At 33.2% G+C, this 27,618-nt stretch overlaps 1 protein-coding gene across 1 annotated transcript; it reads left to right on the top strand.

The window, feature by feature from the left end:
- Positions 1-622: 622 nt before the first annotated feature.
- LOC108687869 lies at positions 623-21,758 on the top strand. The gene is made up of 8 exons (XM_018193885.1): positions 623-979; positions 7,140-7,172; positions 9,609-9,674; positions 12,572-12,810; positions 13,668-14,085; positions 15,302-15,674; positions 15,833-16,027; positions 19,760-21,758. Exons 1-8 carry the CDS (start codon positions 902-904, stop codon positions 21,595-21,597), a joined length of 3,240 nt encoding a protein of 1,079 aa, XP_018049374.1. The 5' UTR covers positions 623-901; the 3' UTR covers positions 21,598-21,758.
- Positions 21,759-27,618: the final 5,860 nt, after the last annotated feature.

The raw sequence follows: 27,618 nt of genomic DNA, 5'->3' as shown, positions 1-27,618 counted from the left end.
CGCGTGCGATCAACTTCGGTTTGGTTCGGTGCGGCCGTGCGGTGCGTACTCCGCGTACTCGAGCGAGGGCCAGCGCAGCGCGCCGGTGGCAGCGTAAAACGCTCGCGTCGCCGTCGCCGTCGCCGACGACGAGTTTGGGATTGGACTCTTGAATTTTCGGTACGTCGACCTTGTAAAATCGCCCGCGATATCAGGGAAGTGCGAAAGGGAAAGTATGTGACGAGATACATCGCGATATATCGTGCGTACGTAAAGTAACTAACAATAAAGTGCGTGCGTGCGTGCGTGCTTGCGTGCGCTGCGCTACATCGCGCCGCGCGAGATCGGTAAATTCGCATTTGGCTGAAAGAAAGAGGGAGTCAGCGACTGAAAGTGGTAAAGGGGAGAGTGAGAGCGAGAGAAGAAACGAGTAGGAAGAGAAAGAGACACAACGCTCTTGTGGCGCGTTCGAGACTTCGGGACGAAGCGCAACATCGCATCGGTAGTTTGTAGGCAGAAAGAGCGAGAGAAGAAACGGCCGAGAAGTTTGGAGCGGACGGACGGACAGACAGACGGACGGACGGACGGACGGAGACGAGACGTGACGGTGACGGTGACGTTACGTTGCGTTGCGTTACGTTGAGAACGCGTCGCGGTGACCCGCCACCGTTGCCGCTCGTTCGCGCGTCGTCGTCGTTCGTCGGACTGTCGGAGACATCGAAATCGTGACTCGCGCAGCCCGCGGCTTCGACTCTCGAGACTCTCAAGAGGAGCGTTTGCCAGTTTGCAACTCGCCCCGCGTCCCCGTACACTCCCTCCTCCCCAACGCGTCGGGGACAATACACACGGATCGGGGTTGTCACCGCCAGGGTTGTTATCGAGGCCGGAACATTTTGACGTGCTGAACCACCTGCCAGAAAACATGGAAATATCCAAGAGCCTGCAAGAGGAGATCTTGGATGTGCAACAGGAATTGCAGAAAGCGATATTTGAGCATCAGGTGAGAGAAAGAAAACGAGAACGAGAGAGAGAGAGAGAGAGAGAAAAGGTCTTTTCGCATTGCTTGAAATTATTCTTAAAATTTTTGCACTCAAAACGAGATAAATATATATATATTTGAGTATTGAAAAGAAAGAAAACGAAGATTTTGAGTGCAAAAAGTGCAAGAAATAACGAATAGACCTAGAGATTGTGATGCTGTGTGTGCGAGATAGTGATCGAAGAATGGTCGGGTCGTCGGGGGTTGAGAGGAGAGAAAGAAGGAGGCCTCCTCCTCCGCGCAACATATATATCTTAAAGATTGGGGAGGAGATTTTTATTTTTCTCCCCGCGCATAATAAGGGAATTAAGGGATACATGAAAGCCGCGAGCGCCCGTCCCCTCTCCTTGTGTCATGAAGTTTCCTCCAAGTCGATTCGATGGATCGATCGATCGATTCGGGACAACTCGAACTCGATAGATCCACCAAGCGTCTTTTGCTACTAACTTGACTGCGCACGCGCGCGCGCGCGCACGTGAAGGGTTTTGAGGATCGGAAGTTTGCGAAGGGCGAGGAGGAAACCGAGTGCGAACTGTGAAAGTCGAAAGTTCCATTTATGGCCGAGCGTGTTGAGCTTCTCTCCCGCTCGGCGTCCCCAGGCGCCCTCTTTCCGTCTCTTTCCACCCATTTCTTTCTCTCTTTCTCTATCTCTCTCTTTTCCGTATCTTACGTGCCTCATTCGCTCGTGGAAGCGGCCGAGAAATTCGTTGCGGGATCGAATTACCTATGTTTTCAAGAATGATATCTAATCGGTGCGATATCTAAAACTATAACGCGAACTCACCACAGAGAACTTGTTGATCAGTTTTCCAAGTTGAGTCATAATAATAGTAATAATGGAATAAAGTGGAGTAATTTGGATGGATTAAAAAAATTGAGGTAGTATATTTAATCAAACAATATTATATAAAATTATAATAAGTATAATATTGTATAAAACATACACTATTGCACTGATAATTTTGTATATGTTTAATTAAATATTGTACATTATTTCAAAATTTCTGTTAACTTATCCAAATTATCTCGTTTTAAGGCTGCAGCACTTTTGCACAATACATAACGCATAGTACATAGAGAATTAACTAATCAAAGTTTCTTTTTTCTATGAAAAGAAAGAAAAGGAAGGATTCTGATTGGTTGATTCTACTTATGCACTATGCATTATGAGTTAGGCAAAAGTTTGTGCTGTGGTCTTTACTTTATCAGGGGACATCATCATGACTTCATAGGTCTGTTTTTGTTTGCTCTTTAAAGCTGAACTTCTTGTATAGTTCACCATGTTGGAGAAAAAAGAGAAAGGATGAACTATGTGAGAAGTTGAGCAAAACCCCTACACTATATAAATTTGTAGCAACATTGTTGCAATGTGTGCAATTTTGGTGGAATATTGCAGTGTTGCTACAACATTACTGGATTAATCTTCCAGACAATGTCTAGAAGATTTTTATGATGTCTTTTATGTCTTTGATGTCTTTTAAACATGTATGTCATAAAAAACATCGTTATGATGTCTTTATTACGTTTTTATTACGTTTTTTAGGTTCATTTCTACTATAATAGTTAATTTAATTTTAATCTCAATTCAACTAATTCTTCATCTTTTGCTAATTTTAAGAAAAAGAAGAATGAAAGATCAGTTAAACAGAGATTAAAATTATTCCGCATTGATAGAAATGAGCATTAAGCCTCGTTCCATCAAAGTAAGATTAATTTTAATCTAGATTTAACTTTACTGGGTGCTCCAGTAAATGACATAGATGAATAGTGAACTATTACATCTTTGTTGTTTGCCAATGTTAAACAAAGAAATCGCTGTATTGCACTGTCTTTGTTGGAAAGTATCAACTGTTTATTTTTTCTTAAGAATTTATCTTTTTCTTAGAATTAGAAAAAGATAAAAAGTAAATTGAACCAAGAGTAAAGTTAATCTTACATTGATGGAACCAGGTCTTAGTCTTGTTCTTTTTAGTTAAACTTCTTCTACACGGTTTATCTCTTGTCCCTTTTTTTTTCTCTAACGTGGGGAGAAAAGGAGGAAAGATAAACTTATAGGTTTGCTCTCTGCAAAGAAAGGCCTCTTATGAGGCCTCTTATAATAAATAAGATCGTGATAACATTTTTATGATATTATTATGACTTTTGTGTTCTGTTCTTATGGTATACGGAAGACGAGAGTCGACGAGATGGCCCTCCTTGAACATCTCTAGGTGCTCCCTACCATTTTTATAAATATATCGATACCTTCGGATTCCTTTGTATCGCCGCGCCGCGAGCGCATTCGCCAGGGATCGCCTGGCGCGAAGGTGATTCTTGCTCGCTCTCTCGATCGCTCATGATCATAAGCGCAAGTCTCGATCAATGTGATATTATCGTAACATAAAGGTACTAAAGTCACAATAAAAGGAATAAGGAATAAGGAATAATGATTTCAATCTATCAGATATCGGATACACCGGATTTCTGGTAGGTTGGAATCCTTATTCCTTATTTTTAATTCCTTATTCCTTCTATTGTGGCCGCAAAAAAAGTGATCAGGAATATATCATTAATTACGACTTACGATCTACGAGAGAAGGAGCGAGCGCAATTACTCCGAGTAGTGAACAAGGACGCAGCACAACTGATGGTCACAATACAAACTCGCGCGCACACGTTCAATTGTGCTGCATCCTTGTTCATCGCTCAGAGTCGCGTGCTCGTTCCTTCTCTTGTAAGTCATAATTTTTTAGGCACTCTTGCGATTTAGTGTTGCCCTCAACACGAACTTTCGATTTTTTTTTATATTCTATTATATCTACATATGCATAGGTGCACAAATTCGCGGTGAGATCTCGTACTATAAAGCCTTACCTTTCGGTTTGGCAAGGATTGACGACAATTTCCTGATAATAATTTAATGTCGCACTCATCGAAAGTCAAAATTGAGTGCAGTCTGTTCGATTCGCAAGAAGACGCTTCATGTCGGACAATCGATAAGTTGTGAATTATCCAGCCACGCTCCTCTCGTCGTTTTTCCGCCGAGAGGGAGATCCCTCTCGGCGCAGCAGTGCGCGACGCAGTCGCACGTTCGACAAACTTTCGCGTCAGTTTTCCTCAGCTTAACCCGGGAATAGTTACCGAGAGTGATTTTACACCTCAACAGCGAGAAAACAAAGATTAGTCACAGTAATTTTCCCTACTGATCGAAAATTTATATACTGTTGTTTATTTGTCCCCTTATTTTTATAGAAAATGTTGAGTAAATTTACACACAATGTTCTTAAATACTAATAAATTGTAGAATAACCAATATAATATGCAATTTTTATGCAATAAGAAATTTTGTAATAATACGTAATTCTTAATTGGGAAAGATCACTTTAGATGATTGTTTAAAAAATTAAATGATTATACTTCCTTCTTCGAACTTTTTCATGTTCTTCTTCGAACATTCTGCACACAGAAAAAGTACTGTAAAAAAAAGTATTTAAATATTTACTCATTCCAAGTATTTCAAAAGTTTATATATCTTCATCAATCTATTATAAGTTCATTGCAAATATCCAAATTTATTCAAAATTATTTTGAATCTTAGCAAATTTAATCAAGATTATTGAATTAAAACAAATCTGATTTGCTTATTATATATCTATTTCTACCAATGTAGATTAAACTTAATCACGGTTTAATTTATCTTTCATCATTCTTAAAATTAAAAAAAAATGAATAGTTAGTTGAATCCGAGATAAACCGAGATTAAAATTAAACTACATTCATAGAAACGGACATAAGTCGCTTCTTCGATAAAATTTTATAATATTCTTTGAAAAAAAAAAATTTTTTTGTTTCGAGTACATGATAATATTTTTCTACAATTTATAATAAATACGTTTGAAAACTATTAGGTGTGAGAAAAAGTTCATGGCGTTTTTCCCGTTAGATGACATTAAAAAAATGCTACGAATTTTTCCCTAATATTAAGAAAATATTCCTTGTTAACGATAACTGTTACTTAAAAGAAAAAAAGGAAACTAACTTTTTAGGAAAGTAACTTTTTAGTTTTTTTTTGGCAATAGAATGATTCTTTTTTTTTATGTATGTAAGATCCTGTAAAGAGGATAAAAAATGGTTATACATGGGACGCATCGATAGGAGACAATAGTTGCTATTTCACCAAACACGATTTATGTAACCAAAGTTCGCATATATCGTGGTGGGGACGACAGGTGCAAGTCGATACTTGCTTCCCGAAGTCGTCGAGTCCATATTTGATTTACTTTTACCTCGAACGTTGACAAGGTCGTTCTCTCAGTTCTCTGTGACTTTTGTTCGCGTCGGAGCGAGACGAATTTTGCCGAGTTTGTGTGTCTCGCGGAACTGACAAACTACTAGTCGATAATCGAGTCGTGTCGAGAAATAAAAAGAATTGTCTTTCTGCGCGCCAGAAGAAGAAAGATAAAAGTCACACTGATACACTGAGAAAAATGTCAGGTTGAATTAATTGAAATTCTGATTGGAAATGATGAATCAGAATTTTCTGGTTCGTCCATTTTCAATCATTTTTCTCAATGTAAGCAAAATTTTTTTTATTCTCGATGAAATTGCTGTTACAATTTGGAACTATTAAGATTAAAACAAGATCATTTATATGAATTTACAACTATTTTTTTCGTGAATGAATAATAATCACTAGCTCTTTATTTAATATCGATATAATTGGGAATAATATGTATATAAAGCTTATGAGTTGTGTTGTATATTTCAAGATTACGTTTTTAAAAAATTTTATACATAAAATTTTTACGTATTATTTACGTTAAGTTTATACGAATATTTTTCATGCAGACAATAGAAGCATCGTAAAATATATAAATTATTATAAATTGGTAACATAATAATATAGAAAGAAGTAATTAAATTTTATGATTGTTAATATATCTGACTCTGATTTTTGTTGATAAATAAAAAAAAAATATATATAAGCGAGATTGAAGCTTTAGTGCAATGATAAAGAACATAAACTTTGATAATTCATAGATTGTTTACATAGATAATACGTAAAATATTGTTACATGATTTACATTGTATACACGTAAATTATTATATCTTGTTTTTATATCATATAAATCATATATTAATCATATAAATTAAGAACAATACAGTCTCAGATACAATTGAAAGGCATATGCAGGCAATAGGAATGGGAAATAACAAATTTCGATCTATCAGAAATATGTTCTGTTATATATTATTTAATTATTGGTCTTCAATAATTTTTTACTTAAATACTATTAACTTTAACTTACAGAAAAACAACAAGACACAAAAATTGTTTGTTTTCTTCTCATAAAGTCTAAGAATTTTTTCAGGATTTTTTAATCAAGTACTGCATTTTCTTATATTTGCAACTATTTTTACCATCATGAGAAAATATGGTATTAAAAAATTCAGAAAAAATTCTCAGAACTTTATGAGAAGAAAATAAGCAATTTTTGTCTCTTGCTGTTTTTCTATAAAGTTGAGTATTTGAGTAAAAAATTATTAAAAACCAAATATTTAGCGATTTTTAATAATTAATATCTTGTTAACTATTGTGAAAATTGCAAAATGGTAAAAAGGACTTTTCAACCGAGTTTAGTCCGCTCTATTTATTGGATTGTCCCGAAAATTCGTGTCGACTAATCTACATAATTTAATAAATGTATACTAAAATTTAAATTTTCTGCGTTTCAATTTTCCTTCAATATCGGCAACAACCCAATACATAAAAGCGCTTGACAAAAAGTTGCGAGATATCCTGTATATATTTTATAATAATTAATATGTGTGGTTAGTACTTAGATTTAAATCGCTTCCCGAAACGGCGCGACGAAGAAGTTAAATGTGAAGCGCGACGAGTTAATAAGATGTTAAATATGAGATAATTTGCATCTTTATTAATTAATAGGGGTATTAATAAGGTAGAAAAGAGAGAGAGATAACGTAATGGCGCACCAGTTCCAGTTGGCCGTATACATTGGTATACTTCTGCTAAATTATTTATCTCCCTCTCGATTCTGCATTATGTCTTACATAATAGAACTACAACGTATGATATTTTTCTTAGCTGTGACTGATGCAATTTTTTGTTAAATTACAGATGTGCGTAGAAAAGTTGAAGGATGACCCAAATGTAAGTATCGTTACATTATCTATGTGATATCATTAAACGGCAATACATTGTTATCTAATTACATTAATTATATAATAATGCTTTACATTATCTTTTTAGAGTATGAAATTTTTTCGTTTTTGCTCTGCATTTTAATATTATAAGTATTAGTAATGGTCCCAAAGCAAACTATTGTCACTTTAACGTTAAAATGATGTCTTTAAAATAATTCTTATCAAAATAACATCAGTTTGTTACCAGTCTGATTCCATTTTTATTTTTTAGGTTAATATATTTTTTGTATAAAAAAATAGAATTCTGAAATTCTTTGACTTTTTAATAATTATATCTTTTATACTGATGAAGTATTTAATTTTTCACTTTTTTTATTTTTATAGTAATTCATTTACTTAGTCTTTTTAATAAGTAAAAAACTTCTAATGTTGAAGTTAAACATTTAATTTTATGGAACATAAACATGTTACGCCGTTAGTTTTTAAAAAAAAAACTTCTTTAATTATTTATATTATATATTATATTATATGTATATATTATACAAAAAAAATTTCTTTAATTATTTTGGCAAATTATACAGGCAAATGTGTATACATTTGTCGAAAATGATGCCGCAAGTCATATTTCACTAGCGCATCAGAAATAATTGAGATTTAATATGGAAACAATTTTTTGCCGTATTTCTTTATAAAAGATGTCAATGATATCTTGAAATTCCGATTAAAAATCATGAATGTATTGTTTATCCCTTATAAAATGCATGTTTTATTTCAATACCTTATTTTTTAGATTGATTATTTTGAAAAATTTAAATATATATATAAGAGTTTTTTTGAGATAAAAATATTTTCAAGCTTTTCGATTTTTAATAATTATAATTATCTTCAGTGAAAAACTATAATACACATTAATTTAAATCACAAATATCGAGCATCGCTTTTTACATCGCTTATTACTTATAAATTATAATTATCTTTTCGTATACAAGTTTGCTGTAATACATCCAAATGTCAAAATTATTATATAAAATTCTCCAATATACATATTCACAATTAAATATTTGAATATGTATATTGGAAAATTTTATATATAACTTTGTCATCTGGATGTAATTATGAGGAACGCGTATACACGGAAAAGATAATTACAATTTGTCTAACTAAAAAGTGATACTCGATATTTGTGATTTAAATTAATGTATGTATTATATGTTTTTCACTGAGGATTAATCATATAATAAAGGCTGAAACGTTTGATAATATTTTGTATCGTTGACATTGTTTTATTAGCGAATGACATCCGGTTTGGCTTGAATAGCCTTTTATCATAGCCTTTTATCAGCTTATTTGAATTTTAAAGTCATATACTTATATAATTTCTAGTTTGTGAATATCAATACAATAATTTATCGTTTATTATTCCATTAAATTATATATAAATATATATATATGTACAAGTTGTCTTATTTTAATTGCTTACCTCGAATACTTTGAAAAAAATTGCTTTTTTAAAAAAAATGTTATATACAAAAGTTGTATATCTATATCGAAAGCCACAAACTAGACATTATATCAATATACTTCATCGTCACAAGCAGAAAATTTGCTATGTTAGAAAAACCTCTTATAAAAACCTGTATTTAAATCCTTCATGGTTAAAAAATAAGATATTGAAATTTAAAAAATGCATTTAATAGAGAATAAACAATTCATGACTTCTAAAATTTCAGGACAAAAAAGTGTCAAATATAAATATCGAAGAAACCATTAAATTTCAATTATTTTGGAAATCTGACGTGTTTGAATTTTTTAGTTTGCGGCATCATTTTCAGCATTCAAAAATCTATAAGAAACCTAGTCCGATCCAAAATATAATTTTTTACTGTAAACTAGTGTAATTTTAGCATTCCGGGTTTGCGATTTGATTTATTTCTAATTATGATGGGATTTGAGATTCAGAGAACAATCGATACAATGAAATTTTGCGAGAGTTTGTGTGCTATACTTCTGGAATCTCATAAGTTACGCCGCGCACAACTTTGACCAGACATTTCATCTCGCGACAATTAGTGCGGGATGTTGTTTATGCATATTATGGGGAACTTTTCTGTTATACATGTTTAAAACTCAATTATTAATTTAATTTAATTTTAGCAATTGCTTAAAAAACAAAATCCTTGACATGTAACTTCATTATATCGAATGATTTCTTATTGACGATTTTAAGTCAATTTTTTATGATTGAATCATCTATTTGCTTTTGTTTTGCATTACAATAACAACAATAATACCTAATAAGCGTATCAATATATACACAATTATTCCGCGCAATATTCCACTAAGATTTCGCGATGTACGCAAATCGCTCAAATTCCGATAATTGCGTGATTCCAGAATAAATGTGTTTGAATTCGATATATGATCACAATGTGTCTTGTTACAGAATTCAGACATTCTCGGGCAGATAAAAAAGATTCAGGTGCACATCGTCTCTCTGGGAAGATGCCAGGTAAGCGCGGACAATTGATTTTCTTTCATGTTGCATGCACGTAGTGATTCACGATGCATCTATACTATGACTTTTTTCCTATTATGAGACCCTGCAATTTCGTAATCAATCTCTCAGTCGGTCGATCGTGTGATTTTGAACGTGAAAATGTGTCCAAAGTTAAATGAGTTTCTAAAAATGATTGTGCTTTAAAAACTAATAATTCTTTTTCTTTGTATACATATTTTTGTATACAAAGTGAAAAATTGTGTATACAAGTAAAAAATTTACATTAGGGTGGCACAGTTCGAATTTTTAAAACTCATGACACAGTTTTAACCCTTTGCAGATCAGCCCCATTTGAGTCATCCTCCTTTATTTTATATTCATTTAATTTTTATGAAATTTGGTCTATAATAATTTGATAATGCTTTATTCGAATGAAATCAAAATAAGAAATTTAAAATATTGGATTTAATATGGGGGACAGAATTTGAAAAAGATAATTTGATTGATTTGATTTGACATAACACTCGGTTTTAGGAAGTTTTTAATTGCGAAATGCAAGACCAAGTTTCTTGTTTTGCTTTATTTGTGTTACATAAACAGTTAGTATTAATTTCCAAACTGGCTTTCAAATGATTTCTCTAATTATGAATTCTGTGATCCTCTTTCATGGAGATTACTATCCTTTGATATTCGATATTTTTGAGTTATATTTAAACAGAGATACCTAAAATCGGGTTTCACAATAACCAGATTATTTTTTTATTGGAATTTTAGGATTCTCAAACCAGAATCGAATTCAACGACCTAGAAAATTTTTAGAAAGTACAATCTTCTACAAGTTACTTTAGAAAGCTCCAGTTCTCAAAAAAGTCTAAGAGTACACTGTTTCTTACTTCAAAAGTAATTTAACTAAAAAAAATTAAGTTTTTTAAAAAAGAAGAAAAACTTTTTAACTTAAGAGAAAATTATTAATTAATTGATATCAATAAAAGAACATACTTTTAGAAATATGAGCAAATCTTTAAAAAAATTCCCTTTTTGAGCTGTGTTGATTTCGATATGGTGTAAAAACAGATTCGAAATAATTCATCAAAAGTGATATAATTCAAAGTATCACAATTAATATTTATCTCAATCAGTTAGAATGAATAAATTTAAAATAAAATTTTACAATACAATTTTTTCTTCAAACTTTTCAATCACTAAAATTAACTCTAAATGTTTTCAGTAGAAGATCATTTTATATTTACAAAAACAACACAATTCAAAATGTACTCTTGTAAAAAATATCATGTCTTCGAAAATTTTAAGAACGTTATAAGAGTTATTTAACTGATGGATTGTAAAGTTAAGTTAGTATATTCTCTATGATTGATAAAGTAATTTTTACTTAATTTTTAACTTATTTATAACTAATAATAATAACTAATAACTAGAAAATCACTTTTTTTTTTAAAGTATTTTTGAAGTAAAAAACAATGTACTTGAATATATATTGATTAATTGAAAATATAACATGAATGTAAAAATTATAAATATTTATTATTCCAATTAAAACATTATTTTAATTCAGAATTAAAAAAATGCTTCATTGAAAAATTGTTATTTTTCAGATGTGTTATTTCTATCGATATGTTAAAACTATAAAAACCCAATAAATTATATTTTTGTACAAGTTGTTAGTATCGATCAGGGTTATTATTGATCCACAGTGTGGGCTGCTACAAAAACTTTGGCATGCCTTGCTTAACTTTTACAAAGTACGAGTTTTATCATGCCGCAGTATCACTTGCGTGGTACTGACTGTAAAATGGTTAAATATATCGATCATGTATTACATGAGCTTTGTTACGGCGAGTTACGAAAGTCCTAATGAAAAAGGAGGGCGTGAATAAAATTTGTTAACTTTATTATTCCAAGATTAAGTGAGCGAGATAGTGATATTTATCATTCTTGTACATATAGCTACGTTCTTTTCTAAATTCAACGTTCTTTTGCCTTCGACGGTATTGATAACAAGTGAGATAAATAATCGGGATGTAATGGACAGGGGATAGACACGAGGATGATACGCAGAGGCTGCGAGAGTAGGAAAGCGTGATGCGAACGTGGGGCAAGGGGTTGAGCGGACGAGAGAGGGAGACAATCCAGAAAGAAGAAGCAAGAGCGACTATGCGAGCGCAGGAGAGATGCCCGGGAGCAGAGAGACGGAGCGGTTCAAAATCAATAAAATGTCCTGTGAAAACGTTTTCGGCTCTTTATAAAATCTCCACATCCTTTTTCATCCGTTTATGTCCCCTTGCTCAACTCCCCATCTCGCTCTTGCAGCTTCGAAAACATTTTTCTCGTTTATATATTTTCCAAGTCATTTTTTCCAACAGTTATCCGTTTCTCATTTACTTTAAAAGTGCTGGAAACTTTCTTGAGCTTTGCGAAAGTTAACTTTTGAATATATAGATATATATAGAATAAATACGTCCTTGCTTCACAATCTTAATCACGCAACTATGTTAACATTCTATTTTGTTCCGCCTTTTATAACATTTACACTTATTTGTTGTATGTTTGTATTTTTAAAGGTATAACAATTATTCGAATGTTTGCACATGTGTTATGCGTTGCTAAAACGTGCTGAAGTTAATATACCTGGTTCATCACTTGTATAAATTGTTTCAAGCCTATTGTCCATGATGCTAGAAATTCGGTCCGAACCTCGAACGAAGAAAGAATTGACTAATCACATTGGTCATGTGATGACTAAATTGTTCAAATGTGATTTGTTAATTCTTTCGAGATCTCGGACCGATTTCTAGCATCGTGGACATCGAGCTTAAGGATCTCTTTTAGAAATCACCGATGTTAAGTAACACTATGATGCGCTATATATATCTCTCTGCTTGTTATAACAGAAACAGATCGTGCAGCGACTGCGCAAAGAAGTGGACGCGTTCAAGGCAGACAACGCGAACGGATCGAAAGTTTCTGTACCATTTCTCCTCGGATTGAACAACAACAATCACATTACGAACAATAATGAAACAAAGCATGAAGCGACCGCTAATGGTTTCGGAACGAAGGAGAACTATGAAAAAGTTGTTAGAAATGGCGATGTTCATCATTCGCACCTACGAGATAACGATTGTGCGAAGTAAGCTTATGTATCTTAAAGAAACAGTAAATTGATTAAGAAGTCCTTTCAATCTTTCAATTCAATCCATTATTTTGATTCTTTCAATTCATTATTTTGCGAGGAATGTCTAGGATCTCTCTTATAAATTCCTGAAATGCATGAATTCTATTTATATACATTATTGTATTTAGCGCAAATTGTTTTACAGATTGTTTCACAAAAAAGTTTTTATTTATCTTTATCTAAAGAATATTGAATCAATCTTTATTAATTGGAACTCTGATGAAAATTTTCTTCATTTTCCATATAATTTTTCAAAATTTTTATATAACTTTCAGAATTTTTTAATAACTTTAGAAAATATTTCTCAAGTTTTTTTTATAGAAATTAGAACGCTTTTTAGAAGTTCTAAATAAAGTTTACATCTTTTCCGTAATTTTTCTATGTTTTAAAACTTTTCTATGTTTTAAAACTATTTTAAAAAACTTTTAAGATTTCTAATTCTATAATTTCTGACAAAATCTTATAAAATCTAAAAAAAATTTTTTTTTTCCAGAAATTATAGAAATCTTCGAATATTTTAGAATTCTCACGCACATGAAACATTTTAAGATGTAGATTTTCTCAATATTTCTTAAGTGTTTCAATTTGTATAAAAATTCTGAGAAAATTGTTACCAAAAAAATTATCATAGAGAATAAAAATCGAGATATAGTATTGAAGTATGAAAAATAGTCCATGCGAATAATATAGAATTAATTATGATAGATTGAAATTTGTTTAGAATCATACAAAATTATTTTATATGAAAATTCATCGTTGAAATATGTGTAACAAAGATTTTGGAATTTTTTAAATTAAAAGTTTCTTTACAGATTACGTCCCAGCTCGGTGGAAACCGTTTCCGGCGAGGACGACATCATTGAGGTGCCGTTGGACGAAAATTCTGATATCACGCAAGAAAATATGCAAAAAGAAAAGGAGATACAAATAAAGGAGGTACAAAAGAAGGAAATACAACAGGAGAAGGTGCAAATGAAGGAGGAAATGCAAAAAGAGGAGGTGCAAAACGAAGAAATGCAAAAGGAGATAAAAAAGGAGGAGATGCAAATGAAAGAAGTGCAAAATGAATACATTGAATTCACACATTCGGCCGAAAAGTGCTACTATCTAAATTGCCTCGGGCTTATTACCAAATCCAAATTCATCGAACTGCAAAATAGGAGAGTGGAAAGAAAACGTCGTAGCACGGCAAATCCGCATTTTGTATATTCTATGCTCGAGCAACCATCCGTAAGTAATATATGTTAATGCTTTTATTTATATATATACATTTTTTGTACGTAAAATATGGATTTTTCCGAAATCCATATTTCGGAACCATGTAATCTTATATCTTTCAAATTAACTTTCTAATTAATGTCTTATAAAATTGAGATACACATGGGACAAGACTCGGGATCAAATCCAGAATTGGACAATTAATTAACGCTGTTAAAGCGGCTTCAGACGACATTATGATGAAAGTAATATTACTTCCTACTCACGGACAAGACATAGCCAATGTACATTAATATTGAGTATTGTACTATTGACTGTTATGTGGTTAAAATCAATGTTAACATTTGTTACGAAGGTCATATTAAAAAAAAAAGATATTGATCTTTTACATTCCAACTTCGATTAAGTTCAATATAATAATGTACTTTTTGTAATATAATATTATACACATAACGTAAAAAAAAAATATTATTTTTTATTAAAAAGATATGTGAAATCTATGACCGGTATTCAGTAGTAGGTTTTTATTTTAAGACCGTCTTAAGTAATATCTTAAGACGCTAATATAACTCTTTGATTGGTTCAAGACGCGGGATCTTGAACAGACTATGAATATTAGCCATAAGCCATAAGATATTCTCGATTGGAGCAATAATCTAATTCTTGAACTTGTAAATTTATATGAGAAATTTCCTGAAATTTGAGATTCATAAGACATTAAAAATACAAAAATCCTAATAATGTTTGAATTAATATTTAAACAGAGCTCAATGCAAATTATTTAATCGAAATTTTAGAAAAGAAAAAAATAATCTTTAATGGCATATAGAATTTTAAAAAAACTTCAATTTAAAGATATCATTCATCTTATTTTGTGTCGCTTTTTTCTTTTATCAATATATAAAAATTGTGCATAAGAAATAACTGTGGCAGTTCCTGCGACAGTCAAAATTATCTTTTCCTCACTATCCATTTTTTCCAATATTGGTTTCCCAACATTGGTTTCTAGTGTATTCGCGAATATTGACGTGAATTGGACGTATCGTTTGGAGTCGCCTTTATGAAGTCACACATCATCTCCATCCATTTATTTATAAACACTAAACTATAGTTTTTGAGTTATCTATGTATTTAAAAAGTAAATTTAAGGCGCTTTGGATGGGTTCATTTTCTACAATTTGACACTGTCAAGTTTTAGTTAATTTAAATTTTGACGTATGTATTTTAGAAACGAAGGAGGTATTCTTATTTATCTGGAAATCCACCTCACACTCGGCAGACGACTGCACGTATGAACGGTCCATCGTCACCACTTAACAAAACTCAGCTAACCAAACCTACCTCGCCATCGGAACAAACGAAGCCGTTGGTCCCAGTCCAAAAATCTACTACCAGGCCAAATATCCTCAGAAACGCGGAGAGCAAAGTCTTCGTGAATAAAAGCAAAGTAGAAGACAATCAAACGCGATTGTCTGTATCTAGTGCCAAATCTGTTCAGTCGGTAGGTAGCAAGGCTGTTCACATACCTGGATTACCGTCTAGCTTGACCATCGAAAGGATAGGGAGTGACTCTATCGTATGCATCTGTTGTGAAAATCCAGGTGAGTAAAAATATGACAAATGTAAAAAAATATGATAAAATATGATAAATATTAGAAATATGTTGTTGATTCCCTTATAATTTTATTAAAAACTTCTGCAAATACATATATATATATATATATATATATAATATTTAATGCACGATTCTGATTTTTAGGTTCATTAACGTCGTGTAAGAATTGCTCAAGTAATTATCACGTTTCGTGTCATACTCGACCAGCGCCTCCATCTAGGATCTGTCCAAAATGTGTTTCAGCAATAAAGGAGGAAGAAGACATCGAAAAAGATGAAGAAGAGGAGGAACAATTGGAAGGCGAGAACAAATTTCATTTCAAAAAGGACGAAAAATTCGGTAAATCGTCCTCGATTTCTTGAAAAAAGAAATTCTCCTCTTTTAATAGCACTAAGCGTGTGATTGACAAAAAAGTTCTTATTCCTACAACTTTAGTTGTGAAAAGTTCGCGGTAGGCTTATCTCATTTTGCGGCAGTAAATCGGCCGGGAATTATTGATTTTCTGATTATAAAGAAAAACTGGCAATTTTTTTTGTTGCCTTTTCAATTAGTAAATTGTAGAGTAACGGCGAGAAGTTATATTGATCGAGACGAAATCATGAAGGACCGGTAAATCGGCGCAAAGCACATTATTTTAAATAAATACAGGAATTTGTATAACATGAGTCCATAACTTCTAGATTTTACATACAACGAGGTATCGCAGCGTTGCCGCAGACTTAATTGAGCGTAAGCACGCACGCACTGAATAAACGAGAGAGGCAACCTGCCGGAAGAAGTGTCCGCGTGTGAGACCGGCTTCTCGATTACGGCCGAAGAATTTGCAATTAAGAAGAACTTTTTGGTCGATCGTCCACGATAGGGCAAAAAAAAAAAACAACCTGTATATTGAACGCAAAATATCTTGCAGAGGAAAAAGAGAGAGAAAGATATGACCTGCTCGAGCGAAACTCGGATCTGAGATTGCAGGTTTACGAGTTGGAAAAACGTTCACAACTACTCGGCCAGTCACTCCAGGTTCGTCCTGTGGCCTGTATAGAGACAAATTATAAAGTTCATTTTTATTTGGAATGCTCTTGAGTTGATCGAATATTGTAAATTGTGATTTTCGTCCTTTTGTTTTTTCATTCAAAAGAACCTGCAAGATCTCTGCGTTTTTTCATTATATTTTTTTCCATTCATATGAGGGCAAGTCGATTCTGTTGTCCAAGATATGTCTGTAAACATGAAAAATGATCTCAAGAATGTTTATTAGTAATAATAATAATAATATTAGTGTGTGTATGTGTGTATGTGCGTGCGTGCGTGCGTGCGTGTGTGTGTATGTGTGTGTGTGGTGCGTGCGTGCGTGTGTGTGTGCGCGCGCGCGCGCGTGTGTGTACACATACATATACACAATTAATATTTTACCGTTTCACAATATATTCTTCGATGCACTAATTTGATTAAGAATCGACTTGGATATTTTATTTTATTGGTCATTCTTTTCACAAATATTAAGCAATCATTTCTTTCATATATTTCTTTGCGCTTTAATGATCTACATGTGATGATTTGCTCACTGCATTGGTAAAAATATAGAACGCCAGATTGTGTTTCAAATGTAATTTCCACTTTGTTTTATTGATAATAGATAGGAATATTATATGTAATATATTTAGATTTGTTTACCGATTATGCAGAAATATCATTTTTAAAGATCATATAAAAATTACATGTATATTATTGTATATAAAATATTAAATTTCGAAAATTTTATTAAAATGCTTTTAGGGTACTAGAAGAATTTTTCGAGACTCTCTCTAGAAATTCTCTAATCTGTAGCCAATAAACATTTTGAATTGATCGTACGACAAATGAAATAGCATCCTAAGAGCGATATCTCATATGCATGTGTGATATTTTTGTATTATTTTTTATTTAATGATAATATAGCTGTTTTCTAGATGTTCATACATTTATCTTGCCAAAAAATTCACAGAAAAAAGAGCCAATTATATATGTGCATATGAATTAATTTTTTTGCGATTGATATTGACATAAAAAAAAATATTACCTTTTTTGTGGAAAATTTAGAAGTGCATTTAAACTTTATTGCATCGTATGAATTAATCTTTACAAATTAACGATTATCATGTGGTTTTTTTATCATATGATTTTTGTCATGTAGTTTTTTAAAATCTATGTCATGTTTGTTTCGAACTAGATCGCATGTAAACTAGAAATACATTATTAACTATTTCTATGTTAGAATTATGTAATACATCTTAATAATTTATTAGTTTTATTATGTGCTCGCGCACATGCGATATAGACGGAAAAACGCACATAGATTTAAGAAATGCATGACATTAAATATTTCTATTATTTAGCTCTTTTTTTACAGCGAAAATTTTTAGCAAGTCAATTATAGTTTTCGTGTAGTGAATATACGATAAAAGTTACTATAATAGTAAGCCATTCTGAAGCATGTTCTGATTCCTACTTGGGCGTTCCTCGAATGTCATGTCATCCTTATTTAACATCCGGTATACAATAAGAATGATATGGCATCTAAGAAGCACCCAAGTGGAAATTCGAACATGCCCCTAGATGGAAACATATGCAAATACTCATCTTCAATTTTTATATTATTTGTTTTCATAGGCAGCTTAGAAAATTTTTTATTTAAAACGGTTTGAAACAATTTTTTCCAAGTTAAGTTTTGAATTCCAAGTAAATAATGTCGAAAATGTGAAATATATGTGTAATGCCCATTTCTATCAATGTAGATTAATTCTAATCTTGATTTAACTTATTCTTCACTCTTTTCTAATTCTTAGAACTACAAAACGATAAAAAAGTAACCAAGATTGAAGTTAATCTACATTGGTAAACACAAACATAATCTCTTTTATCAACTTTTTGGTTAAGTTAATCGATAATTAACTTACAGAAGTGTTAATAATAGTTTAATGATTCAGAATTTCTCCTCTCTCTTCTTTTTCTAAGACAAACATCTACTATGGAACAAGTTGGAATGGATTCCGATCAGAATTATTTCGTTTTTTCTAGAAAACACAATAGAAATCTAGGGAATAATTCCGATCAAAATCTAATTCAAATTATTCCATACGTACCTGTGTTCAGTTTCATGTTGGAAATGATTGAATTAATCACAGGGTTTGGAAACAACTAGTTATTTGTAACTAAGTTATAGCTATAGTTACTTTCTTTTTTAGTAACTATAACTTAACTCAGTTACAGTTCTTCCAATAACTAATAACTAATTTACTAATAGTTACTTTTACAGTTACTTTACATTTTAAACTTATTTATCAATTTAATGTAATAATTGGTTAAAATCTGAATAGTGATTAAGGTTCACTTGATGCTTCGAAGTATTTTTTGATTGGTCAGTAAATTGTAAGCGTAAATTATTTTTTTTTTATAGTTCTAATATGATGGATGTTATTCATATTATTCTATCATGATAACAGAAAAACTAAAAAGTTACTTTTTTAGTAACTATAATTGTAGCAAATTAATTTTGAGTCTCGATAACTTGGAACTGTAAGTGGTTACTTTAAAAAAAAAACTATAATTGTAACTAGTTATTTTTACATAACAATAACTTTCCCAACCCTGGTTAATCATCGATTAGTGTTAATCAGAGTTGATGAAAGAGGTCCTAAATATTTCACAAACATACAAGCTGTACTTTATACTTACTTTGCATTTAGATTTTTTTAAAGATGTCTTATTTTTCAAGATATTTCTATACATATTGTTTTAATTGTTTTTAAAATTCAAAATTTTGCAAAAAAATGTTTAATGATTAGTAACAATATTATTGATTTTATGAAATTACATTACTTTTTATGCAAATGAAGGCTACATGTTAGACAACTTTCTTTTTGTCACAATTTATCATTATAACATATATCATTATAACAATTATATCATTATAACATATATATTAACGATAAAATCGAAGAAGATATTTGCATACATTTTCTTATAGCAAAAGCTCATTGCTATATCTGAAGCTTTTTCTCAGTTTTAAAAATATTTATGTTTTCTTTGCAATAGCTACAACAGCGAATGCATCAGGATTTATTGGGCAAGCAAGAGAAGACTCAGAAATCTATAAAGCGTCTGGTGGATTTTATAAAGTTGATGCAACTCAGACCAAACACGTCCTCCCCACTGTCTTCGGCGTCAACCAGCTGCCTGCATCAACCTTCCTCATCCCAATCACCAACAATATCTCCGCCACAAACATTAACCAATCAGAAGACAGCAAATTCTTTGATGCTGAATACCGAGTACAAGACACCGCACATCGTAACCATCACGTCATCAGTCATCACTCACGACCAAGCATCGCCTACGTCCAAGAAGACCAGGTGTCCCACTCCTATCAATTGCCCAATACCATCCAGCCAGAAAAGCATCAATCATACCTCATCGTTAAGAAAATCGCCGAGTCGACTGGAAGGTCCAATCAGTCTCCTGGCGGTGAAACCGAAGACCAAAATCACTCCGCAGTTTTCAACTACCAATTGCCGACCAGTTGCAACACTACCATTCAGAGCGCTGTGCTCCAACCCGTCGTCACCCATTCCCTGTTCTACGATCGTGACAACAATAAGAAACAAACCAATCGTGCAGTCCCACTCCATGTCACCATATCAAAATTGTCAAATTCTCTTCACTCCATCTCAAACGACCATCAGCTGGACCGAGCAACCCTCAATGGTAGGAAACCCTGGGCCAAACTTACACGCGGCAAACTCTGTGTTAATCAGTCAGCCAGATCAGCCACAGAAATCCTACTGTCTTCTTACGGCGACCCCGAGAATAGTGTCACCGAGCAACAACGGCCAAGATCAGCTGGATCTGCGGAGAAAGCTACAACAACGGCGAATCTCAGTCGTGAGAAGTACCGATCAAGAAATTTCATCCACTCACTGTTCTCAGGCCATAATAAGTCCCATACCGTCACCAGTCGTGCACGTGAGTCACGAAGCCCAAACGATCGAGACTGTCCGCTCTTGCGACAGCAACTCTGCCGTGAAGAACATGAACTGGAGCTACACGAGCAATCAGACAGCAAGCCAGCAGCAGTCCAGCTCCAGCGGCGCGCTCTCACACGATTCTTCGAGCACGTGAAATTGGAAGAAGCGCATATATCAGCGCCATTTAGAACAAAGCTAGCACACAAGAATGAGATCAGTGATAATGACGAAATTGCCCGAGAGGACAGTCCGTGCGACGAACAGTACGATAACGATGGTGCCATTGCTGAAACTCCACTATTGACGTCATGCGACGTTTTGGACGAGGACCGTTTAATCATTCCCGTTCCTTGGCTAGACGCTGACTCAAAAAACGCCTGTGATGACATCGTCGCGAATAAGGTATCCGTTCGTCGTCTTTCGGACGTAGCCTTGACGCAACCTAATGATTATACCGGCTATGAACTCGTTCGTATTAACTCGCGATCGTCAGTAACTCTACGACATTCGGTGGAATGCGAAGACGATCGACCAACAATAGCGGCGGCGGCAGCGGCACTGCGCATACAAAGTAATCTTTCGGAGCTTTGTAATGAGGTCTCAGTTCCTGACGATAAGGCTGACACCGAGAGACAAGACTTACCCAGTGGTAGGCAGTTGAGAAGCAGAAGTAATAGCAGCAGTAGCAGCAGCAGCAGCAGCAGTAACAGCAGCAGCAGCAGCAGCAACAGCAATAGCAGCAGCAGTGGTCATAGCGACACCCCAGAGCAAGCGATGAACGTGAATGATCTCTCAAACGATTTTAATATTCTGGCTAAGATGGGCTTCGTTTCTCCGGGGGGAAAAGACGAGGAGCAAGTCGGCGATGAGTCGGCGACGGAGAGTGAGACTGATGCCGCCACTGATTAGACATAGTTAGGATAATTATATTGACGTTAGGGCTCCTGATTCTATGTTGAATTTTGAGTACGATTCAATAGCGAGAACCATGCAAAATTTTTTCTTGCACTATATATATATGAAGTAAATTAATTCCTTCATCAATCGTTATTCATTTCAATAATATAAATTGGCACACATATAATCTGAGAACTTTTTGTTTTACACCTTCAGCGAAAATTAATTTTTTCGACAATTGTGATTATGCTTTATTAATCCTTCGATTAAAAAAAATATATAAAATATATACATATAAAATTATTAATTTATGCTATTGAATGTTGGCAGTACGAGAAAGAATAAAGATAAATTAATACTGCAAGAAAAAAACACGAGCCTTAACATTGTCAATCGTGCTCATCGTTACTCCTAATTGCGCTTGGAAACTTGCGATCTCTCGACGGCGCGTTCGCAGTTTTTTTTTTGCAGAAGAAAGCGGCGCGTAGGTCATAGCAATTATATCAGTATACGATCGCATTTTACCCTAGAGATATTTTAATGATAGTTCAGCGATATCCTAGAAATTTTTATGCGAAGCGTTAGCAATCGCATACTTCCCTATATATCGCGGCCTACGATGCGTAGGGTGAAGATGTCATTGCTATAATTGTATTAATCAATTTTCCTTTTCGATAGTTTTGGAACTTGCTCGATGATTTCGTTTGATCGAAATATTAAAATAAATAATAATCTCTACCCCGTTTCTGTAACAATACAACGTGACATTGTTGTTAAGAATTACAGAATCGGAGTACAGATATAGTTCTTTTCATAAAGCTGATTTTTTTCTCATATTGAATGTTAAAACGTAAAAAGGAAAATGTTTTTGTGAAGTATTCCTTTCGTAACAGAATTTATTTACAAAATATGTATCCATAGAAGAATGCGTCCGAAATTGTGGAGTAACTAGAAAAGGAAATCATTAGTTTCATTTGTATCATATGTTTGTATACATTGGATGACGTTAAGACGATTTCTCTCGGTTCGACAGTTTTATCTTGCCTAAGTTGATCCTTGCAAGCAAGATGAACAGTAGAAAATAATACTTCTTTATAGATATGAATAGAAATCAATTGATTCATAGAATACATGACGGGATCTAGACCGGATCAAGTGAATTTTCCAAGTCGATTCTCGGAAACAGTCTCATTTCTGCATTCCCTCGCTTTTGAGAGAATCCCTCATTCATTTGTGTATCACAATCTCTGAAGGAATCTTATATCCCCGGCTGGGTAAAGCACATATCCGCGAGACGTCGCGCGATTACATCTCGAGAGAGAAGGGCACGAAAGGAAGCCTAACTATTACGTAAATCAAGTCACATTACCATACTGCCTTAATAGTAATGTAAAGTGGTACTTTATAAAAAACGGCTATCGCTGATTATGCACTCCGGTGAAAAAATACGGATCGCGTATGCGTCCGCAATTGACGGCCGGCGATCGGAGAATGAGAGCAATCTCATTGTAGTAATACGATTAATCAAATTCTCGTTACCATAATCGAAAGCGTTTAGATATTAAGAGCCATCGTCTATAAGTTCCATAAAATGGCGAGCGATAAAACCGATCGTCATATTTCTCACGAAAGTTATATCCTTGCCGAAGGTAGTTTGAAGAGAAAAAAGAATTGTGTGTATATGTGTATAAGTGTGTATGTGTATGTATGTATGATGAGTGTATTCAATAATTAAATGATGTTTCGTCGATGCGAACTTTGACGATATTTGACATTATGTTGATTTTAATTTGTTTATAATTGTTTTCCGTCTGGATAAAGAGCAGAGCTGTGATCTCTTGCACCCAGACAGCATAAGTTATGAAAACATCTTTTATAGATGTGAAATATCTTTTAAATATATGAAAACATTTAAGGCCAGTATTCATCGATTCTTATATTTAAGTACAGAGATCATTAAGATCATCTTAAGTACAATTTTAAAATGTCATAGGGTTGCATTAGCATCTTGAGACTTAAGATCTTAAAATAAGAATACCGGCCTAAAAGATGTTTTTTTAGATATGTGTGCTGTCTGGGCAGCATTTTGTATGCAAGGAGGACCGAGATGAATTATTCGAAAAATATAATTACTTTTGCAAGAAACATCAATGATGTTAGTATTATTTTTTTTTTTCGAGATTGAGTTACGCGAATCGATTTATTCATTTATTTATTTTGGTTAACGTTAGTATTCGTCAGGCGTTAACTCGCCGGCTTGCCCGTCATTTTTTTAATACACTTAATGTATAAGAGAAATTTGAAGAAAGGAGAAGAAAGAGAAATGTTATATGCAGCATAGGCAATGAAATATTAAGATCGAGAGATTCGTATTTTTTATGAAATAAAAGACAACTTAAGTAATGATATGGATATGTTTCAGTTTGCCGTGATCCTCGACCTACCCCGAATTGGTTTCATCAAATGCGAAGAACTTTTCCGTTAATAAACACAACATAATAGTAACATTACGTAAATTTTCTATTCAATAAGTGCTTTCCATCTAATGGCTGCATTCAGCAAAGAAAACTGGATCAGTTAGCGCTTACTGATTCATTAATATGATTGGTTCCTACACTTAAATCTAATAAAGAATTAAAGGCAAGAACCAATCATATTAAAGAATTACTAAGCTACTTTTTAGTTTTGTCTGAATGTAGTCAATGGCAAGTCGATGCAAACGTCTTTCTATCTTTTTTTGCATTTCATGAATAATAAACAAAACGATGTTTGTGTCGACTTGTGTTACTAAATAAAAATCATCCAATGCTCAATTTAACAAGGGTTGTCGTTTCACACGTAAAATATAATTTACATCTACGTGTATACAATGTAAACTACATAAACTACTGTTTTCCCTGTCATCTATGTAAAAACAATCTATGAATCATCAAAGTATCTATGTTCTTTATCATTGCATCAAATTGAAGTTTCTATTTCGATTTATTTTTATTTATCAGTAAAATTAGATGTATTAACAATTATAAAACTTGATTATTTCTATTATTTTGTATTATCCAGTTCATAATAATTTATATATTTTACATTTGTTTGTATTGTCTTTGTGAAAAAAATTTATGTAAATTTAAACAATATGTAAATATTCCATGTAAATGTAATTTTAAAATAACCGGCTTAAATTAAATTAAATTTCGGCAACTCGAAATATAATTGTATAATATATGTTACTGTAAAATGAGATAACTAATTCAATTTCGATAATTTCCTGACAGCACACATGTTAAAATTGGGACAGACGTCTTCAAAGAGTCATCTTAAAGAGATGTTTAAAATTTGGTCCAAAAAGTTAGCCCATTTTATCAATATATTATATATTTACATTTATGTTATTAAGTGGGAAGTTATAATACAATCTTGGCCAAAAATATTTTAAGATTTTGTTAATCATTATTTAAAGTTTTAGTTCAAAAATTGATTTAAGGCATTTGCTGTAAATTATCCTTTATTTCAAGAACCCTTTAAACTTATAATACCGGTAATTAATAAATAATGCAGATAAAAGAGAGAGAATTCCAGAGATACATGAAAAAGATATAAGTAATAAATGAATGATAAATGAATAAAATAATCCAATAATTTTGACAAAGGCTGTATTATGTAATGTTACCATACTTAATCTTTAACGAATCGTTTCGCGCACAAACCGAGATTTTGCATCACGCTCATTTCGCTTTTCGCAGTAGCGGATTTTCGAAGCGTGCTCGGTACGGTGTTTCCATTGAATCGTAGATGAGTTCCCGCTGAAAAAAATGAATGAACTGCGGCGACGCGAGGGGGAGGAGCGATGGAGTTACCGACTTGGACAAACAATCGGCTAATGACATGTAAATATGGCGGAGCTAATCAAGCGGCTGTGCCAACAGGCCACGGGAAGAGACGCCGCGACCCGCTTCGCTCGCTTGCTTGCTCGCTCGCTCGCACGCTTGCAACATAGGATGGAAGGGACGGAAGAGGGTGTCCGATATACCCCGATGCAGCAATGTATTTGCAAGCCCGACCTGCGCACATGCGTCGCGCGCGCTGTAGCAACGCGCGCGTACATATTTAATGGTTGCACGTTAATTGCGCTCTGTTTGCCCATTCCCCATTCTACGCTCCATCTACACGTCCACCCACATTCTCTTCACCCTTTCCGTGCCCGCAATTCTCCTTTGTTAGCGTGCGCTGCGCCGCACCGCGCCGCCGCGCGTTCGATTTTAATCAATTCACCTCGGGCACCTACTACAGCTGGTTCACGCTCGAGATCCCACGGAAACCTACTTTTGATGGCGCATCATCGGATGCAGCCATTTCCGAGAACTGCGTTTACGTTGAACGTTACAGTAAGGCAGATTTTCCGCGCCTCGTCTGTCCGGTGAATATCGTGTAATCGCGGGGGAGAGTTATTTTCGATCGTTCAGTTATTTTTGGCTTGGAACAGCGCGACGCGACGGAAAAGTGACTGAGGAACGAGGAGAAACTGTTGTCCGGAAAATACATATGAAATAAGTTTTGCTGAAGTATGTAAATATTAGGTCTTGCGGATACATAATGATTTTGTTGAAATAACTAAAAATTTACCTAGATACAGAACTGAAAATAATTGTCTGAATTATCTAAATAATTATATTGAATACAAGCTGGTAGAATGTCAAAATCTTTTGTTACTTTATCATAATTTTTGAGCCTTCTATGTAGTTATCTTGATGGTCCAACATAATTATTTTCAGATTTGTATCTATCTAAATTTTTGAATTTTTTTTTACAAAATCGGTTTTTCCGTCTACTGATCTGGAAATAATTACGTTATGAATTATCTAAATGATTATATTAGACGCTTAAGCTAATAGGATATTAAAATCTTTGTTAATTATCTTAATTTTTTTATCTTCATAATTATCTTGATGTTCAATTGTTCTTGAGGTTCAATTTAATTATTTTCAGATCTATATCGGTTTAAATGAAAAATAATTTTGCTGAAATATCTATAAATTTAGATATAGTTAGATACAGATTCGAAAATAATTTTGTTGATCTATCAAAATAATTAAGAATCTCAAGCATGATGAGTAATGTTACAAAAAATTTTCACATTCTATTAATTTGAACATTCTATGTGTAATTATTTTACGGTTTAATACAACTATTTTCAGATATAATATCTGTGTCTGATCAAATTTTTAGTTTAGTAAAATTTTTTTTCATGGCATACAACAGAAATAGGCTCAAACACGCGTTGCAATGAGAAATGATTTACGAGATTTTTCAATCAGTGGATCTCTTCTCCGAATATTCGATCTTTCACGAATTAACGAATTTTAACTGATATCGAGCGGTCCACTTAAGTTAATTCAGCTACCTTATGCTCAATCTTTCTTTTGTTGAAAAATTTCATAAAAGAGTCTAAAATATATGGTCCATGTTAATTGTAAACGGTTGCGAATCCATGCCACGTTGAGTTCACGGCGGCACAGAAAAACGTAGAGACTAACACATTATTGTTCAAAGTTCTTTAATTATCTTGCTTTCTGCTGCAAAAGGAGTGAATAAGGAAAATGTACTTTTGTGTCAATAGAAAGAATGAGAAAGAAAGAGAGAAAGAAGAAGATGGACGGCGGGGGTTTCTCTACACACACTTTTTATGTCAGTTCCTCTCTCTCTCCCTCCCTCTCTCTTTTTCTTTCTCTTTCTCTTATTAAGGCGTGCTTACTTTATGAAACGAACGTTTCTAATTAGAAAATTCTTTCGAATACATTTTCCATTTCATCCTTCTTTCCGTATCGAAAAAAAAGCAATAAAGTCATCGAGTTGCCCATGTACGTTTCATATACAGTTCCTGGTCATATCAGAACTTAGATGCACGGATTTTATTATTGAATTTGAGAGACCGAAAATAATAGCTATTTTTACTTTTACTTTTATATCTATCTAAAGTAGGATTTTATTTTTCGTTTAGACATTTTTAATTAAAGTTATATATATTATATATATATT

This window comes from Atta colombica, unplaced genomic scaffold, assembly GCF_001594045.1.
Source record: "Atta colombica isolate Treedump-2 unplaced genomic scaffold, Acol1.0 scaffold219, whole genome shotgun sequence".
NCBI lineage: Eukaryota > Metazoa > Arthropoda > Insecta > Hymenoptera > Formicidae > Atta > Atta colombica.
The sequence above is the reverse complement of the archived record's forward strand: the minus strand, read 5'-3'. Positions and strand labels throughout refer to the sequence as shown.

Excerpts from the sequence above, each read along its gene's own strand:
- LOC108687869 (XM_018193885.1), top strand. The coding sequence starts at position 902 with ATGGAAATATCCAAGAGCCTGCAAGAGGAGATCTTGGATGTGCAACAG. Across the intron at positions 12,811-13,667 it reads CGAGATAACGATTGTGCGAA|ATTACGTCCCAGCTCGGTGG; the intron begins GTAAGCTTATGT and ends GTTTCTTTACAG. Across the intron at positions 14,086-15,301 it reads CTATGCTCGAGCAACCATCC|AAACGAAGGAGGTATTCTTA; the intron begins GTAAGTAATATA and ends TATGTATTTTAG.